Genomic DNA, 18,997 nt, shown 5'->3' on the forward strand with positions numbered 1-18,997 from the left:
CCAATCAGCCAAGATATCCTTCCATGAAGAGGAGACACAATTAGAATGAAACCTATTCACTTTGGATGAAAGTTGTTCATTTGAATTTGAAAATCTGGTTTCAACAACTTTGTGTAATCAATTATCACGATGGTAATCGATTATCTAAATGTTCTATCCAAGGTGGTAATCGATTAATACACTTGATTAATCGATTACATCATTCAGTTTTGCTTTGTAACTGTTTTCTCAGTCAGGTAACCTGTTACGCAGTTCTAGTAACCCGTTATCAACTGCTACACAGTTCAGTTAACCTATTACCTAGTTCTGGTAACCTGTTACTTAGGTCAAGTAACTCATTACTTAACAATTTTGACTTTGCATTTTAAACATATCCAATTCTTTAAAGATGATTTTGATTTCTTTGAGCATTGCTACTAATATTAAAGTTAGTGTAAGGATAGAAGTAACTATATGAAGACTTAATCTATAAACATCTTGAAGCTTGAATCTTCTATGTCTTCATGGTCTTCTTCCTTTTCTTCTTTTTGTGATCTTGGTGTCTTCATCAAAACCGTGCCAAGGTTAGGAGCAAGATCTTCTTCACAACTTGGATCAGATCCTTTCCTTAATGGAGTTGCAATCCACCTCAATGGGCTTGGTCCTCTCATGGAAGACTAGATTGGAAGCTATATGCATAACTGATTGATTGTCACAATAAAGCTGAACAAATTGAGAATGAGACAAGCCAAGATAATGGATAAGAGAGACCAACCATTGAGCCTCACAAGAATCCAAAACTATGACTTTATATTCTACCTCTGTAGAAGATCTAGAAGCAAATCTTTGCTTCTTGCTCTTCCATGAAACTAGAAAATGACCCAAGATGAAATAATAATTAGAAACTGACCTCCTAGTATCAAGGCAAGTAGCTCAATCTGAATTAGAATAATCCTTCAATTGCAAATCATTTTCTGTATTTTAGGATTCGAATTATTGCAGCAAAATGAAGATTAGTAGGCTTGGCAAGGAACTGACTTAGATGTCCAACAATAAAACTAACAGCGGGTCTTGTGTAAGTGAGATATAATAGTTTTCCCATCAACCTCCTATATGAGCTTGCATCATAAAGAGAAGTGTCAGATCCAGAACAAATGAGCATGCCACTATATTCCAGAGGGGTAGAACAAGGCTTGTAAGCAAGCAAACCATAATCTTAAAGGAGATCTAATGTGTATTTTCTCTAATAGAGAAGAAAACCATATTAAGATCTAGCAATTTCCATGTGAATGAAGTAACTGAGTAAACCAAGGTCTTTAATGCTAAATTTAGAATCCAAGAGGGATTCCATGTGATTAATTTCAGTAAGATCATGTGAGGATCAAGTCATCCACATAAACAAGGATGGCAATAAAGCTAGATGAATTGGTCTTGATATATAAGGAATGATCTGAATTAGATCTAAACTAGCTAGAATGAATGAGAATACTGTTGAGTTTGGCATGCCATTGTATGCTAGCTTGTTTCAATCCATACAATGACTTATGCAACTTGCATACAAGACTTGTGTCACTAGTGTGCAAACCCGCATGTACTTTCATATACACAACTTCATTCAAATGTCCATGTAACAAAGCTATATTGACATCCAATTGATGAAAATGCTAATGATGAGGAGCAGCAAGAGACAAAATTACCCTAATTGTTGTCATCTTCACAACTGGACTAAAAGTGTCTAGATAGGCTATCCCCTCAGTTTGTGTGAAGACTTTGGCCAATTAATCTTGCCTTATACCTTTCAACTGAACCATCGACTTTTTCATTTACTTTGAAGACCAATTTGCACCCAATTGCTCTCTTATCAGAACGAAGAGTATTGAGGATCCCAGTACCATTCTTATTAAGAGCAGTAAATTCCTTGTGAATGGCTTGTTTCCAGCAATCATGTTGAATTACATCAGCATAATTAATTGGTTCATCAACAACAGAGATAGCTAGACAAAAGTGTTTATGGCTTGAGGACACTCTATCATAAGAAATAATGTGAGACAATGAATATTTAACCTTGGAACAATCGGAGGTTGGACTTGTGGCAGACAACAAAGAATAATGATAATCTAAACATATATAATTAAGTTCATGTTATTTGTTATTATGTTCATGTTATTTGTCACTTGTTAGACAACTCTTTAGTTTCTTGGCATAGTAAAAAACAATCTTGTATTGTTTTGTCAACAACTGAAGCAGAATATATAGTCAACGGTAGTTGTTGTTATCAAAATCTTTCGATGAAACAACAATTGCTAAACTATGGTCTTAAAGTTTATTACCAATAAACTATGAAAATATAAGTGTTATTAACCTTACTACGATCCCTATATTGTATTCAAGGAATATTGATATTAGACATTATTTTCCTGGAGATCAGTTGCAAAAAGGAGATTGCAATATAGAGCTTTGTTGAGACTTCAAAGCAATTGGCCGACATTTTTACAAAACTTCTTCATAGGGATACATTCTTCTTTATAAAAGGAGAACTAGGAATTTTTGATCAAAACCATTTGGTTTAATTGATCTTGATGTATTTAATTACTTTTCTCTCCTAATTCATATGTTTATATATGTTAATTCTCTGTTGAATCTGTGATATTGTATGGCTTTGTTTGAAGACAATGCTCTAGAAACACACAAGTACTATGACATGCAATGCCTATTGCAGAAGGAATTTACGTTCTCTAATATTCTTGCCATTCAAGGCTTCACTACATTCCTGTCAACTTAATGGCATCATATATCCTAAGTTAGTCAAGAATTTTATGACAATTTGACCAAAAGAAGAAATTCATAGGTTACTCTTGTATTGGGTCACAGGGTTGTGCTCACGCAGAAGGTTCTTGAGACACCAAGTGAGTTAACTTTCAATAGTATATTGCCTAGTGATTTATGCTGACCAAAATTGATATGAACTTGACCATTTGGTATTTTATAAGTCTTGTTTGCGCAACCACCTCACACACATGGATGGTGAGGATCCTTGCCCATTTTCCTTGTATCAATGTAAATGTATCCTTAGCATGCCTTTTTTACATTTCCTTTTTAATATAACTACTTGTGCCTTAAAGAAAAAGATGGGATAAACAAGGATACAATTGTGTTAAAGGCACCTTTGCCTGACTTCTAAAATTGAATAGAATTTGAAATATGAACCAAAAACATATTAAGAACATGTGTTCCAATGCAATTTAAAGAAGGCATTATTTAATTTACTAGGCCCATACCTTTTTGTTTAACATTCCGTCTTTAATTCAAGTACAGTTCAGAAAAGAATGGAACAGAAATTCGTCTTCAAATAATACAACTTACACTTGGGAGGAGAAAATAAGTTGAAACTTTCATAGAACTTTAATTGGACTTGTAACAATATATTCCAATGTAATTTAAAAGACATTCGTCTTTTTTTCATCTCAGTAGCCAATATTTTAATTGACTAGTATATATTTTATATTTGACTCAGTGAATAAGAAATTAAGAATTTAATGTATTTTCAACAAGAAATGAAAACTATGACTAAATATAAATTTGTTTTTTTGTATTACGAAGATAATCCCCTCATCCTTTTAAGTAAGAAACTAATCCCCTACGAAGTGTGTGACTGTCTCTCTCAACAAATGACACTTCCAAGAATCAAACATTTGATCTTTTAAACATTTTGGGGATCTACTGGAGCTTTACACTACTATACCCACACTTGCGAAATACATAGTGTTTGAGGCAAACTAAATTAGTATAGATATATTGTATAAAAATAAGGAGGATTAAAAAAAGTAACGTTCCTTTATGTATCTCGGAGGACTATGGCCACCAAAAACCAAAAAGTAGAATGTTGGAACATGAAACCAAAATGCAAAACAGATGTAGCCTGTAAGAATCTGCAAAAAGTAATAAAGCCAATTCACAAAGTTCCTTTGCCAAGTTGTCAGATGCAAAAAGTTTTAGCTCACTTGAAAAGGAAATTACAAACATTTACAGGGTACCCTTCCCTAGAAAGACTAGGCAAAACAAGGTAAGCCACGCCAAACTACAAACAAAAGCTCAGCCACTCATACAGCCTCAAAAGCTTAAGTGAGCATCCTTAAGTTAATCTCATTTCAAAATCAGAAAACACCCTTAAGTAGTAGTAAGACTAGTTAGAATAACTGCACTTCCCTTAAGTTACAAGTTAGATTATGTGGAAACCTCATTTACTGCAAGAGTTAGAGCCTCAGGTGCTGTCATGGGTGTTTCGGCCACCGGAGATGCAACATATGATTGCAACAACTTAGTGTAGTGAAATTCAATTTGTAGCCTATGATGAAGTGGAGTTGATGATATTAAACCTTTCTTAACATCTGCTTGCAATTCTCTGATGGGGATTGATGCCAAGAAGTTTTTAATGTACTCTTTGCAAGCTTCTTTCCCTCTGCACACAACCTCTTCTTCTTGATCACTCTTCAACTGTTCTCCATCAGCAACAGAATCACCGTTAATTTGCTGGATCTGTCTGTCATTATGTTCTAATACTTCTGCAACAGTTTGATGGTCACCGGTTGTTTTTTCATCTGACAATTGAGCATCATCCGGCATTTTGTATATCACTGTGTTGCTGTCAAATTTCAAGATATATGCCTGATCACATCCTTCATAAAGCCTCTCCCCCAAAGTGTCGATGATGTAGTAAGAATCAGCTTCAACTTTGAGTATGAAGAAATGATCATTCCAACTAACAATATAAACCTGGGGTTCACCATTGCTTGGGCAATCCTGTCCAGCATGACTAATCTCATCCCAAATGTTATCAAAAGACATGGCCGCATGCAGAAAGTCGAATACCCCTTCATCCATCCCTTCTGGATGAAAAAAACCAATAAATGACTTCCCAGGAAGCACAGAAAGGGGACGTATTTCGGCTTGAATGACTGTTTCAAGATCAAAATGCTTGTCAGGGAATTGCTCCTTATATGTTTGATTTTCACATAAGTTCCTCCATTCTAGAGAGCCTTCTCGAATTAAACTATCAAACTGGGATTTTAAGGGCATAAAATTATGATTGTTCTGGAACCAATCAGCAATTACAGCAACAAGGGCTGTACATGCACTCTCACCTGCTGCACGTTCACTGCGCTGATCAATTGAGGCAAAGAAAACCTGTGCCTGAAGCTTCATGTGACCATCACGGCTCATTACTTCTCTCTGCTCCCAACTCCCTACGGCAAAGTTGTCATCCCCAAATTCAGAGATTGATGATCTATTTGCACATGAATCATCCTCAGTCTTCTGTTACAGGCATATGGTGTGAAACATGAGTACTGATAAGCTAATTAACAACAACGTGAGAATGCAACAAAAGTTGCGAGGAAGGCAGAAGTTACTGTCACTAAGTGCTTATTATATATATCCATTACCAAAAATGTGAGATCACTAATCACTAGGTACTAATCAAAATGGCCTTATTACCAAGTTTCAAAATGCCTAGCAACAGCAACCAGCTCTTTTAGACATAAACTTGAACATCGTGAAAGTAATGAAAAGGAACAAGTAAATCCTTACCCCATGTGAAAGGGATTCATCAGAGCTAAGCTGCCGGCGATCAAAATCAATGTCATCACCACCTTCTTCGTAGGCTTTCTTTAACAATGGCTCTCCCTTGGTTTTGGGAGATCTGAAACTCAACTTCCTCTTCCTCCAAGGAAGTATGCTGCGCTTTGAACTTTGTAATAAATAAGGCTCGGAGGCTGACACAGTGGAATCCTCTACCTGCAAACTCCCAACATCTGACTTGTGATTGCTGTAGTAAACCCAGCCTTCATCATCACCCTGTACTTTCATACTGGAATAAAATGATCCCCCAGCATTTGCATAAGCCAGTTTTCCGTAACTGAATGACTTCCTAACACTGGAATCCTCCTTTACATCATCCAAATCTCCTTCCTCAACATCGTCAAGTGAGTCTAAATCAAAAAGGCAATTGTACTCACCATCCTCACTCCTAGAAGAGGAATTGCCTTCACTTCCCTCTTCCTCAGGACATGCCTTCTTTGTTTTCTTGGACGATACAAACTCTGCCAAAATCTTTACTTTCCTAAAACCAGCTTTTATAGTGGAAAGCTCGTCTTTCTCTCCCGAGGTAGTAGTTTCTCCTGACTGAGCTGGGGGTGATGGCATGGGAACTATTGATTTATGAACTTGTTCAGTGCTCTCATGTGCCGCTCTTAGCTCCACTAAGCTAATCAATATCTGCAAAGGATCAAGAGCTGTCAAGATAAGTAGAAAAACAAAAATGAACATCTCAATACTGAATTAAAAACGGGTACACATCTACTATCCCACAAATTGTGTCACTGCATGAACCTCAACTATGATTGGTCAGAAAAATAGTTCATTATTAATTTTTAAACTTAAATATATTTTTTAAACAATCATAGACTAGTGACACATGCAGTGACACATGCAGTGACACATGCAGTGACACATGCAGTGACACAACAGATGTGCTCCCATTAAAAAACAACCATTACACTCAATAAAACCAGCCTATATCCAAACACGAAAAAATAGAACATTGAGTTAAAAATGAAGATAGACATACATTAATTGAAGGAGAAGGCACTACAGAACCACCAAGGAGTGTGAGTGGAATGTTTAAATCAAAGTCCTTTTGATCAACTGCAGATGCCAATTCAGCTAGATTCAACGACGCCGTTCCAACAACCGGAACCTTGGTCTTTGACCTCTGACTCAACCCCTGAACGCATTAACCCAATCAAATTTTCTTCAGATGAATATTTACCCAGAATACTAAGGAAGCATAATAACTTTTTGCCAGTAACCCCACAGAAAACTAAAATAGAATTACACAAAACTAATAGTGACAATAAGAGATTAGTTTCTTAAATAATAGTTGGAACCTAATGTGATTTCTGCAGCTCCAAAATTAGCTTCAAAACAATAATAGTGGGAAACAGTACACAAAATTTGGTCCAAAACTCCAAATCCGTTACAAAATATATATTTTTAAATGGAATTAAAACATTATTTCAAACCAGAATTAAAATTCCATATTTTCCTTAAAAAATGTCTGTTTTATAAACAAACTAAATAAAAATATAAGAAAAAGAAAAAGAGAGAGAAACTAACATTGAAGACGGTGAAAGCGATTTCCCACGAGTGAAACACATTATCCTTATAACCAGAAATGTTAGACAAGTTTTGAAACTCTTCATCCCAATAAACGACACCGTTCTGGTTCACATCAAACTCAACCTCCTTAGTAATATTCCTCGCTACCGCGTTCCGACGAAGAGAACCAAGAGTTGACTTGTGCCCCTTCCACTTAATCTCAACCGCTAATCTCGGAGTCTCACCAGAGCCTCTCTCTACAACCTCCCGCACCAGATCGCAGCCCACCAGACTCCGTACTCCTAATTTCACTTCGTATTTTCTCCACACTAGTGGAGGCCACGGCCTCCACTTCATCATCTTCACTACCATTTAAGGAGAAACGGAATTGAGATCTTGGAAATTAGGATTTGAGAATGGAATGCGGAAACGGAAAGAGGGAGGAAAGTTTTTTCCCTCAGATGGAAATGGTAGAGAGAGAGAGAATATGCCGTTATTTTTTGGGTTAAAAAGTTAGAGAGAGAAAGTGAGAAAAGAATTGAATGAGTATTATGAGTCATGCTTCTCTCCCTTCATCTATGTATATCTATCTGTCTTGTCTCTATGTAACTACCGCGTTGGAAACTTAACCCCAGGGTGGGGGTTAGTTAGGGTTAAGGTTTAGTTTCTTCGGGGTATCTCAGGTAGAGTAACGCAGTGATAACGAGGCTGTTGACTCCCGTTTATTTATGTTGACTTCCGTTTGTTTTGTGTTGACTTCCGTTTGTTGTATGTTGACTCGCTTGTCTTGTTTGGCTTTTCCGTGATGGATCTAAGATAGGAGTTAGAAGAGATATCTAATGTTTTGTTATCCGTTCCATTTAATGAATTTGTTTGGTGTATTATGGAGAAAAGCACAAGAAATTTATTGTGTCAATTTTTTACTAAATTGGTTTTTTTACAATCTTGTATTAAATTAGTTGACTAACTTACCTAAATAGTATAGCTTTCCAAAATATTTATTAGAATAGAGTTGTTCTCCAAAATATTAACCAATGTTAGGAGGAAATAAAATTGGAAAAGATGTCATATTAGGTTTAAGCAGTTAAATTGTTTAGTTAGATCAGATGATCTTATATATAATTAATAGTTATTATAAATATATAATTAATAGTTATTATAAATACATAATTATATATAAATGTAACTGTTTTTACATTGTTGGTATATTATTCACTATTCATATGTTAACTATCATTGAAATATTGAACAAAATTAATACAAATCAATGATGGATGATGTGTTGTAAGTGTAAATTTATTTACACTGACATTGTATAAATATTAAACTCTTATATAATTAGTAATTATGTATAATTATATTGAAGCAATATTTCTTCATTTTTTGGATTGAAATAAAACAAAACATTGGAGTAGTGTTCCATTTTCTTTTAAAATTTTAAGTGAACTGTCTGGTTCACTTTCCGAGTTATTCTAGTTTAACTGAGTTTAACATTATTAGACTAGAATTTCCTAGACTCAAAGCAGTATAACCTCTCGATCAATTAAGACTGCAAACCAGAATTATTATTAAGTCCAATCAACAATCAGATCGTCCATTCGGTCCTCACAAAATTGATATTAACTTCATTGTTGTTTAAACCGGTTCAAATCGACTAGAAGAATGGTTTAATCAAGAACAAAACAATAAATTAGTTTCAATCATGTGTTTGATCAATCATGAAAAGGAACCAATACAAACCGATGATACTTGGCTGATTCTTGATTGAGCTAGAGGTTCGATATTTTTAGAAGAGACATCGATTGTTTTATTTAAATTTAGCTATATTCATTCCATTAAATGAATTTGTTTGGTGTATTTTGGGGAAAAGCACAAGAATTTTATTTGGTCAATTTTGTACTAAATTAGTTTTTTTTACAATCTTTAAATTAAATTAGTTGACTAGTTTCCCCAAATAGCATAGCTTTCCAAAATATTCTTTAGAATAGATTTGTTTTCTAAAGTATTAACTTCATTGTTATTTAAACTTGCTTAGACCAGCTAGTAGAATGCATTGAATCGGGAAACAAACACTAAATTAGTCTGAGTCATGTGTCTGATCAATCACACAAAGGAACTGTTGCAGACCAATGAGACTCGTCCAATTCTCAATTGAACTAGCGAGTTGACCATTTTTTAAAATTTATGCAATCAATGGATGTCCTTTTGAATGATTTTTTTTAAAATAAAAGAAAAACAATGTGGTTTCTATAAACTTGACACTTATTCCCTTAAGATTTAGTGTTTCTATATACTCTTTATTGTTTTTTTTATAATTGAGATATCCACGTACCTAAGGAATTAATCTCTTTTTGTATGTTTATCTGCCCTCCCAACAAGTAACAATTGTCGAACCTTTAAGCCTATTTCGAATCGGGTAAAACCTTACATATGGCATTAACATAAAACCATAAACCCTCTTCTATAGTCGTTGTAACAGTCGCACCTGGCCATGTTCCTGTCACCTCTATTGATGTCGTCACACATAATGGTATGGACTCTTTCCATGATTTTTCTCTTCATTTGTTTCTGATTTACTCTAAACATTTAATGCCTTAATGGGTGAAGATGATAATGTTTTGTCACTTTGTGAGAAATACTTTGTTCCTAAGCTACCTTCTTTCGTAGACTCTGTTCCCGTGTGAGTTTCTTATATTTGACATATTTGAGATGGACAGAATGGGGAAGGGGAGATTGTTTAATCTGTAAATCAATGTCCACTTACTGAAAAATATGCCCTCAAATGTTCCTAAGAAAATAAATGAATTAATTTTCGGGTGAGGAAGGTTTAAATTTGTTGAAGTCTATTTTCCCTTTCTTATTTTGCAGATTAGCTTCATGTGTTTTAACAAAAGTGCTTGCATATTAAATATATTAAGTTATTAACTATAATATTATCTAGTAATGTAGTGTGTAAGTAAAACTTGTTTACAGATTAAACATATATTAAGTTTTTGATAAGTGCCAAAAATACTTAATTTTTATACACTTTTCATGGCACTTATCATTGGATAAATTGAGAAAACTAACTTAATTCAACACTTTTTGGATAAAATATTACAATCTTGTATATATGTTTTGTATATTTCTTTTGTACTGTATTTGTAGGATTTAGGTAGAAAAGAGAAGAATTTATCAAATGCATACCAAGTGCTCAAAATAGGCCAAAATACTCACACATAAACATGACTCATCAAAATTTGGCCTATGTGGAGTCAACATGAAGCTGCTCACTAAGCAGCTCAGCTTGGACTAAACCCACGCCCAGCTTGACCTGGACACCAACCTGGCACTGTCAAACCAAAATTACACGGTCAGAACACAAGTCTGACACAAGTCAACCTGCTCAAGCAGACAGCTTAGCGGAGCACCCGGATCGTCCAGCGTGGAACCACACACCTGACCAGGTCAGCAAGCACCAGACCACATCACCACCAGCACGGTTAGAGCTGCTCAAGAAGGCATCTCAACGGTGCCCCATAGGCGCTTAGTGGTGTGCACCCAACAACTTGGTCAAGTTGACTTAGCCACCAAATAACTGTGACATCATGCATGATCTCACTCCAAGTAGCCTCCATAGGCTTTTCAGAGATAGCTCAGTTGCGCAAAGTAGCCCACCATAGCTTCGGTGAGTCAGCTCAGGTAGGTGACTAAGCTGCTTGGCCAAGTGACCAAACCCATGCTAAAGGGTACGGTCAGCAGCTTGGCGGTGGAAACAAGCAGCTCAGCGGGGTCCAAAATGCTTATAAAAGGCACCTTCATTTCCTCACTTTAACACATTGTATATTCTTTATAATTTCTTCTTTTTCTTCTCATTTTCAGTTCTCTCTCATTTGAAAGTGTTTTAGGCTATTCTTAGGCTTTTAATTCATAGAAATTCAGAGGGAATGAAATTGGCAAATGAGGTGCAAAAAGATGATTTTGTAACCTCATTTGGAATCAAAAGCATCTCATCCTTAGATAGATTGCTCATTCTCCTACATATTGACTTTGATTTTGGTGTAAGATTATTTCTTTTCTTCATTTGTATCTTGTTTTGATTTCAATACATTCAAGTTATTACTTTTGGTTAAGTTTTGATTCTTTATGAAATTATTAATGCGGTTTTAGCTTGATCACCTAAAACTTGATTTAATGATCCAAAATTGCTTCTTCTTAAAGTTTAACAAGTGAACTAAAAAGTATAACATACACCTTAGTTCACTTGCCATATCAAGCATCTATTTTAAGCAACTTATGTTCAAGGCTAAATGATGTTAATGAAGCCTGAAGTAGGGTGTGACAACCTACTCCGACGAGTAACACTTAACTATTATTTAGTGTACTACATAAGGCTTGAAAATCATCTTATCATTCTAGGATACTAGATGAAGGATTTAGAAATTGTGTGTGGAATTAACCAAATGTATAACACATAACTTGTAATGTTTTCAAAATCATCTGAGTTAAGAAATAATTCCATTTTTCAAATCAATTTTCTCTTCTTGAATTTGTAAATAGTTAATTCTTTACTTTTTCATGTTTCTTAGTTCATAAAATCACAAAAACAACTTTACATGTTAGTTTCTTACTTTTGATAAAATATACAAAGTATGAGTACATTTATATTAGGCAATTCCTTGTGGTTCGATATAACCCTATACTATACTACAATTGAATCTTGAAAGAGATGCAAATGTAAAATAGTAAAGAGTTAACTTATAAATTTTATTTGTTGACAAAGAAAGAAACCTTGAATCAAAGTGTAATTTACTTCATAAATTGCATTTTTGTGAAAAGAAAAAACACACAGTCATAATGAGTGATCTAACTATTAACTTTTTTTTTCTGTCATTTATTTTCCGCAACTCACATTTATTTTATGTCATTTAAATTCTGCAACTAACATTTATTTATTGCTTTATTTATTTATTATTTACCAACCTTCCATAAGGAAGTAGTTCGATTAATAAAGGAAAATGAAAATAAATACCACTCATTATCACTTGTGTTAATTTGCTAAATTCATACCATTATACCGGCATTGCAATTTATTCCAACAAAGCCGAGATGATATGAAATTGTTAATAATTCAATAAAACTAAGTTTTTGATTAAAGAAACATTCTTGAAACCATTATACCGGCGTTGGAATTTATTCCAACAAAGCCGAGATGACGAACAAAGAATCAACATGTCATTAAATAAAATAATTAGAAACATCGAAATAAATCTTTCAACAGTTATTAAACACCGCGATAGTGATGCTTTTGGAAAATTTGCTTACAAAAATGCATTCACAGAATGACAGTGTAGTGTGTTAGTTTGTACACAAAGTTTTGTGCGTAATTTCCATTCAACTCTATAATTCAATATTTTTATTACATGTGTTATTTAATCAGTCTAATAAACTCCAAGCATCAACTTCACAAGCAACAACATATAATTCATCTTACAAATATGTTAGATATAAATCAGATTTAGTTTGGGCCCATTGTACATAAATTATTAAGGCTAATGGAAAATTTATTATGTCATATTTGTATTGTAAAAAATTACCAAGGTTGGTGAAATTAATAGACTTAGAACCACTTGGCTTGGGAAAGAAGACAAGTTGAGCAACAGAAGAATGTGTGTACTATTAAATATCAAATAAAACAAAATATTGATGAATGTCAAAACAAGAAAAGAAAACCCCAAGAAGAGTAGGAGGAAAGGAATCCATTTGATGATAAAGTAAAATAGGTTGCAATAACACCATCATAAAAGGGAAAAACACCAATCACATAGGTGATTAATTTATGTATAGAACAACTCTAGGAGTTCAACCTACACTAAAGAATGTCTTGCAAAGAAAAGAAGTTATAGCGAAATGCAATCTTACAATTTCTAAATGAATGATTGATGCTTCTGTATTATTTAATGCATTTAATTTCGCATATTACCATCCTACTATTGGCGTTTTTGTGTGCCATGGGTCCATGGTATAAAGCTCGTAACTTTTGTAGAGTTCGTGTCTACTTGTAAAGTAAGTGGTTAATAATACATAGAATCTTATTGAGAGCTATAACAATGAATGGAAGCAAATTGATTGTACTCTTATAGCATAAGGATGAATTGGCTGGTGTTGGAAAACCCTCTTTAATTTTTTGGCATGTTGTCCTAAAGGTATTGTTTTTCTAAAATTTGTTGACCCCTCTAAATATTTCAAAACTACAGACTTGCATTATAAACTTTTTAGTGAAGTAATTATATTTGTTGGAGCTAAGAATATGGTTCACATAGTGACAAATAGTGTGACAAACTATGTTGTTGTTGGCATGCTTTTAGAAGCTGAGTTTTCAAAGTTATATCGATCCTCTTGTGCAACACACTATGTTAATTTGATTTTACAATATATGGGGAAGCTAAAGGAAGTAACAAAGGTTGTGTCACAAACTTCTAATATTAAAAAAATACATAATAATCATTGCTATTCATTGTACTTGATGAGAAAACATAGAAGTAGTAGAGAAACTCTTCGCTCAGCCATAACCTGCTTTGCCAATAATTGTATTGCAAAGTATTTTGACTAAAAAAATATGCACTAAGAGCCATTTAAATATCTATGGAATGGACAACCTCATTTTATGTCAAAGAAGCTAAGACAAAACATGTTGTTATACAAAGGCTGCACACCGAGAGAGGGTGAATGTGTGTGTGGCTGCTTTGCTAGTTCAATCACAATATTCAATTTAAGGCCTTTTAATCAATTAGACAAAGAGTTTTAGTTTCTGCAACTCTAAACAATTGATTAAGGTGCAATGAAGTTCTCATTATGCAATGTTAATGATAACTTAATCAATTAACAAATCGATTATAACAGAAACCATAAACCTCAAATTGCTTCAAGATTGAATAATTGATTTCAAGATCGTCCAATTCAATTGTAAAAATATATTCTAAATAATTCATACGCAATTAAATTGACTAACGAATATAAGCATAAATATTTTAAAGTATATAGGAAGAAAAGTTGGCACTAGAGATTTTATACTGGTTTACACTAAGAATGAAGCTACATCCAGTCCTCACGTGACTTGAGGATTTGCATAAATCAAAGTTATGGTTTGATATTAAACAAATCAACAAAGATTTTCCAGTCTTTCTTTATAAGTTTGGCCCTAGTTGATTCACCACAACCTTCTAGATTCTATTGTATCATACTACGATCACAATCTCCTAGGTTTAAGGATTCTTCACCTCTAACCTAACTTTTTTATTTCTTTCTTTTATAGTTTCAACAAATTTTCTTGTTTTTGATATACACTTTTTATGAAATTATAAATAAAAATCTAGAACAAAGAATACTCCATTCTTTCCTCTAATCTATTGGTAAAATTATGATCAAATAGACTATATGAACACTTGAGAAGATGAGAAGTAGAATGAATATGATTGAGCCTTTCTAATTTTTACAATATTGAAACTAGTTCCTTTTTTATTCGAAAGATGTTGCAAATGAACTGAAATTCTCTTATATAAATAGAAAACTTAGTGAACCATTATTTTAAGAGATTATGAGAATTGTAACCTTAAACAAATGCAATGCAGGTATGAGAGATTTATCATTTGTTTTTCAAAGTTGAACTTGGTTTATTGTATGAGATTGATAGGAAATGATCAAACCACTTTTATACATAAGATTATTAAGCTACTTTACCAAAACGCCTAACCTGATATTGGAATATCCCATAGTCTATCCCTTTTGTGCTTAAAAATAACTTTTTATTATTATGGCGAGTAATCCTTATCCAAAAATAAAAAAAATGTTTCTCCCACCCTTTTTAAGTTAAAGAGAGCATTCATGACAATGGATTGTATGCAGGTATGCTGGGGGAATGATAACTTATGGGTTTTTATAGAAAATAAAAAGTTAGTTTGACAACATCTCAACCTTTGTGCAAAAGTAGTGAGAAAAACTCCCAAAAAATGGAGCAAAGGGAAGATATTGAGAAATTGAAAATGAAGTTGAAAAAATTGGGCTAATTGAAAAACTCAAAGAGGGGGAAATGGAAATTGGTATAGAATGAACCTCAATGATCACAAAGACTAATCTTTCAAGCTAGCATAAAGACTAATCTTCTTTGTTAGCACATTCATCATTTGAGCCCATCCCTTCAGATATTATTTGTTAGCATAAAGACTAACCTATCAAGTTAAGCAATGACGCCGCATGTTGGTTTATTGGGTTCTACTTCATTGATTTAATTAAAAATATTAATTTTAAGCCTCATAATAGATTACTTAATCTATTAGAAAAAGTATTTTATGCAATGTTAATTTCGACTGAATCGATTAACAACCAATTATAACGGAAACCATAAATCACAAATTGCTTCAAGATTGACTTAATAATTTCAACATCGATCAAATTAATTGTCATATCAAAGTCCAAATAGTTCATACCCAATTGAATTGATTATAGAATATAAATGCTGAAATGGAAGAATATATGAAAATACGATATGACACTAGATATTTTATACTAGTTCATGCCAATAGGCGATATGCCCAATCCCTTGATTGATTCAAGGATTCTCATCATCTAGAGATATCGTTTGATACAAACAGATGAGCAAATATTTCCCTTGTTTGTCTTCTCAAGATTCACCTCGGTTGATTCCATGTAACCTCCTACCTTATATGTATCTTTCAACGATCATAATCTCCCAGATAGAGATCCCTCATGATGTAAATCATCCTAGGGTAGCCTTTGATTCCAAGGGCAAGATAGGTCATGAAGGTCCTATAACTAGGATAAAAGCCAAATCAGGACCATCTAAGGTCACAAAAGACTCATTTGACCCTGGAGATTATATGAAGGAATGACATTTATGTCCTTAGGTTACATATTTAAACTTAGGTTTATTTTTATTTGCATTGTTATAAATAAATGAGAATTTATTCTCATGTAGTCTTAGGATGTAATTTTATCTTATGAGTTATTTATTTTTTATTCAAGTATGTTAGTTATTTAATTCATGTAATATGGGGTTAGGAATTTAATTAATTAATTCCTTTATAACATGGTCCATTAGTGGCCAAATAGTATGATTAGGCAAGTGGCACAACTAGGAAAAGTCAAGACAAGGGAGCACAACCACATACAAGGGCTAGGACAAGGAAAATAGCATGTTAGGACATTGTATGTGCAAGGAGCATGAATCGAGGAAGAAGGGGCAGCCAAGGAGGAGATTCAACAAAGGAATTCCAATTCCTAATTTCCCTTGAAGACAATTATGAGAAGATAATGCAACTTTCCAGCAAGGTGCACAATTCAAATTTCATAGCATCAAGGAGGCCATTTCAGTTTGACTTATTCAAGGGAAGTTGATTATCAAATTGCAAAGAAAACTTAAATCATGGAAAGAGCTATAATCAAGATAGGGGCAGCTTAAAACAAGGGATTTAAGATAGATTGATCAAAGATAGGCATGAGAATTAGCATGTTGATTTATTGATCAAATATATCCACCTCACTCAAGGATTTCAGAAACCAAAGAGATGAGTCAAACCTTCACATAATTCGGCCAGATTCAAATGCAAAGGAACCAGCCAACAACCCAACACAAATCAAGTCAGGTTTACCCAAATCAAGGACCAAGCAAGTAATCATATCTCAACCTTGACCAAGTTGTGGGGACCTCTTTCTACTCAAGATCAAACCCTGAACAAGGAATAGACTTGGGATTTTACCTTAAGTTGTAGATGAGTTAATTAGGAATTTAATTTTCACAAGTAATTAGGTTTTGTTTTTCAAAATTAATTAGGTTAGACTTAGTCTTTTATTCAGCAAGGCAAATTGCCTATTTATGTAAGTCTTTATTCATTAATGAAAACTTGTTTATTTTGGATAAAAATCTATTGTGTTTTAGTTGAGAAAATTCTCCTAATTATGATTTGGTTGTGGCCAACATTCTGAACTTATCAAGAACCCTAATTCTTGTGACGTTCTAAGGCTCATCACACTCTTGATGTGGCGTCTCCATTCTTATCAAAGATCATTCCTTGTGGTGAATATCCTAGGCTTATCAAGTAACCCAACTTGTGGCGCCTTCCACCTTTCATTCCTATTCCATTTCCCTCAACATTATCCAAACTGTGGCCTTCCAAGCCATTTCCATTCAAAACTGTGACCAAACACATTCCCTAACCTTGATCTAATCCTACACACAATTCCCAATCTAAATAGCCACAAAATTTACCCTACTCATATAAAGCCAAGACCTTTAACACTAATTACATCAACCCTAATTTCTACAACAATTTCGCAGCCAAACTCTACAAAACCTTATCCTACACAAACAAACTGAATCCTTACTTATAAACATCAACCATATACCAATCCTAGCCACCTAAAAATTGACATTCACAATAAAAACCGAATTCTAATTTAAAAAGATCAAATTTTCAAGCATAAAACGATCCTAAAACAAAGGCAGCCCTAAGAGGTTGTTATTACCTCACCCCTAATCTATCACTTTCCTTTTCTTTCTAGAACTCAACAAATCTTTTTGTTTTTTATTAACACCTTGTACAAGTAACAACAAAAATCTAGATCGAAGAATAATTCATTCATATTTCTAATCTATTGATAAACTAAGATCAAATAAAATATGAAAGCTAGAGAAGATGATTAGAAAAATAAATATGATGAGTTTTTCCTTTCTCCAAGATTCATACCACTTCGTTCTTGATTTGAGAGATTTAGCAATTGAATTGGATTTCTATTATGCCAAACTAAAAACTAAAGTGAATCTTCAAAGATCACACAAGGCTTTTATAATTTTATTTTTCTCCATCAGATAATCGATTAAGGATTAATAATGATCGATTACTGATTTGTTAATGTTTCTTAATCGATTATTTAAATATAATAATCGATTAATTGCAGCTCAAAATAATTTATGGAAAAATGTGTTTAATGCTTAATGTTAAGTATCAAATTGATCATATATTACACACTCTTTATATGACACTTTAACTACTTAGTCAACTCAAATGAATGAAATGGTACTAATACATGATTAAAATGTATTACCTATGGAGTGTTTTATAGGCTTAATCAGAGGAAATTATTGCAAAAGATACATTCTGTAAAAATGGAAGGATTTAGACATGAGTAGTTTGAGTGACATTGTGTTGCAGTATTCGTTCACCGTTAGATGGAGCTAAAGTTTAAATACGTTGTTCCTAATTAATACATCTTCAATGTGAACAGTCAGATTAGCGAAATATGTGTTAGGTATCAGTGGTCTAGGAACACCTAGAAGGGGGGGTTGAAAAGGTGTAGCGGTTAACAATCACCACTTCCTGAACCAAAACCCAACTGCTGGAAAATAGTTCAGTTAATCGATTAACAGCAGGATTTAATCGATTAACTATTGCACAGAACAGGATGATCGGACAGGCAAATTGCACAGTAATTAAAACAAAATTGAACATATATAATTCAGATATTTTTACGCACAATTATTAAGTATATGGTAGTAATCAAATATCCAATTTTTCAATTACAGATTCAATTTATAATGGCAAGAAACATAAAGAAGATAAAGAGAGAAAAAATAGTGCAAAAAGGATTTTTATCCTCGTTTGTTTGCGGTCCATTGCAAACTACATCCAAGCCTCCCCTTCTGGATCAGGGAGATTTTCTTTCTTCACAATATTGAAAAATGGATACAAATACCAATTTAATTACAAGCACATAGGACGCTCCCTTCTTGAAATCTAGGATCTCTAAATCCTTGGTTTGACTCTACCCTTCGCCTCTTGAGAAAACATTTCTCGCGAACTAGCCCCAA

At 33.6% G+C, this 18,997-nt stretch overlaps 1 protein-coding gene across 1 annotated transcript; it reads right to left on the minus strand.

The window, feature by feature from the left end:
• On the minus strand, positions 3,882-7,680 carry LOC109336562. The gene is made up of 4 exons (XM_019573236.1): positions 7,153-7,680; positions 6,605-6,760; positions 5,566-6,252; positions 3,882-5,292 (listed from the first exon to the last, which is right to left on the minus strand). Exons 1-4 carry the CDS (start codon positions 7,504-7,506, stop codon positions 4,204-4,206), a joined length of 2,286 nt encoding a protein of 761 aa, XP_019428781.1. The 5' UTR covers positions 7,507-7,680; the 3' UTR covers positions 3,882-4,203.

Source organism: Lupinus angustifolius, chromosome LG20, assembly GCF_001865875.1.
Source record: "Lupinus angustifolius cultivar Tanjil chromosome LG20, LupAngTanjil_v1.0, whole genome shotgun sequence".
In the NCBI taxonomy this organism is placed as follows: domain Eukaryota; kingdom Viridiplantae; phylum Streptophyta; class Magnoliopsida; order Fabales; family Fabaceae; genus Lupinus; species Lupinus angustifolius.

What these genes read in the sequence shown, in the direction of transcription:
- LOC109336562 (XM_019573236.1), bottom strand. Translation starts at nt 7,506, where the DNA reads ATGGTAGTGAAGATGATGAAGTGGAGGCCGTGGCCTCCACTAGTGTGG. An exon ending in TCGCTTTCACCGTCTTCAAT is followed by an intron (nt 6,761 to 7,152) that starts GTTAGTTTCTCT and finishes TAATGCGTTCAG; the next exon opens with GGGTTGAGTCAGAGGTCAAA. An exon ending in TGCCTTCTCCTTCAATTAAT is followed by an intron (nt 6,253 to 6,604) that starts GTATGTCTATCT and finishes GATCCTTTGCAG; the next exon opens with ATATTGATTAGCTTAGTGGA.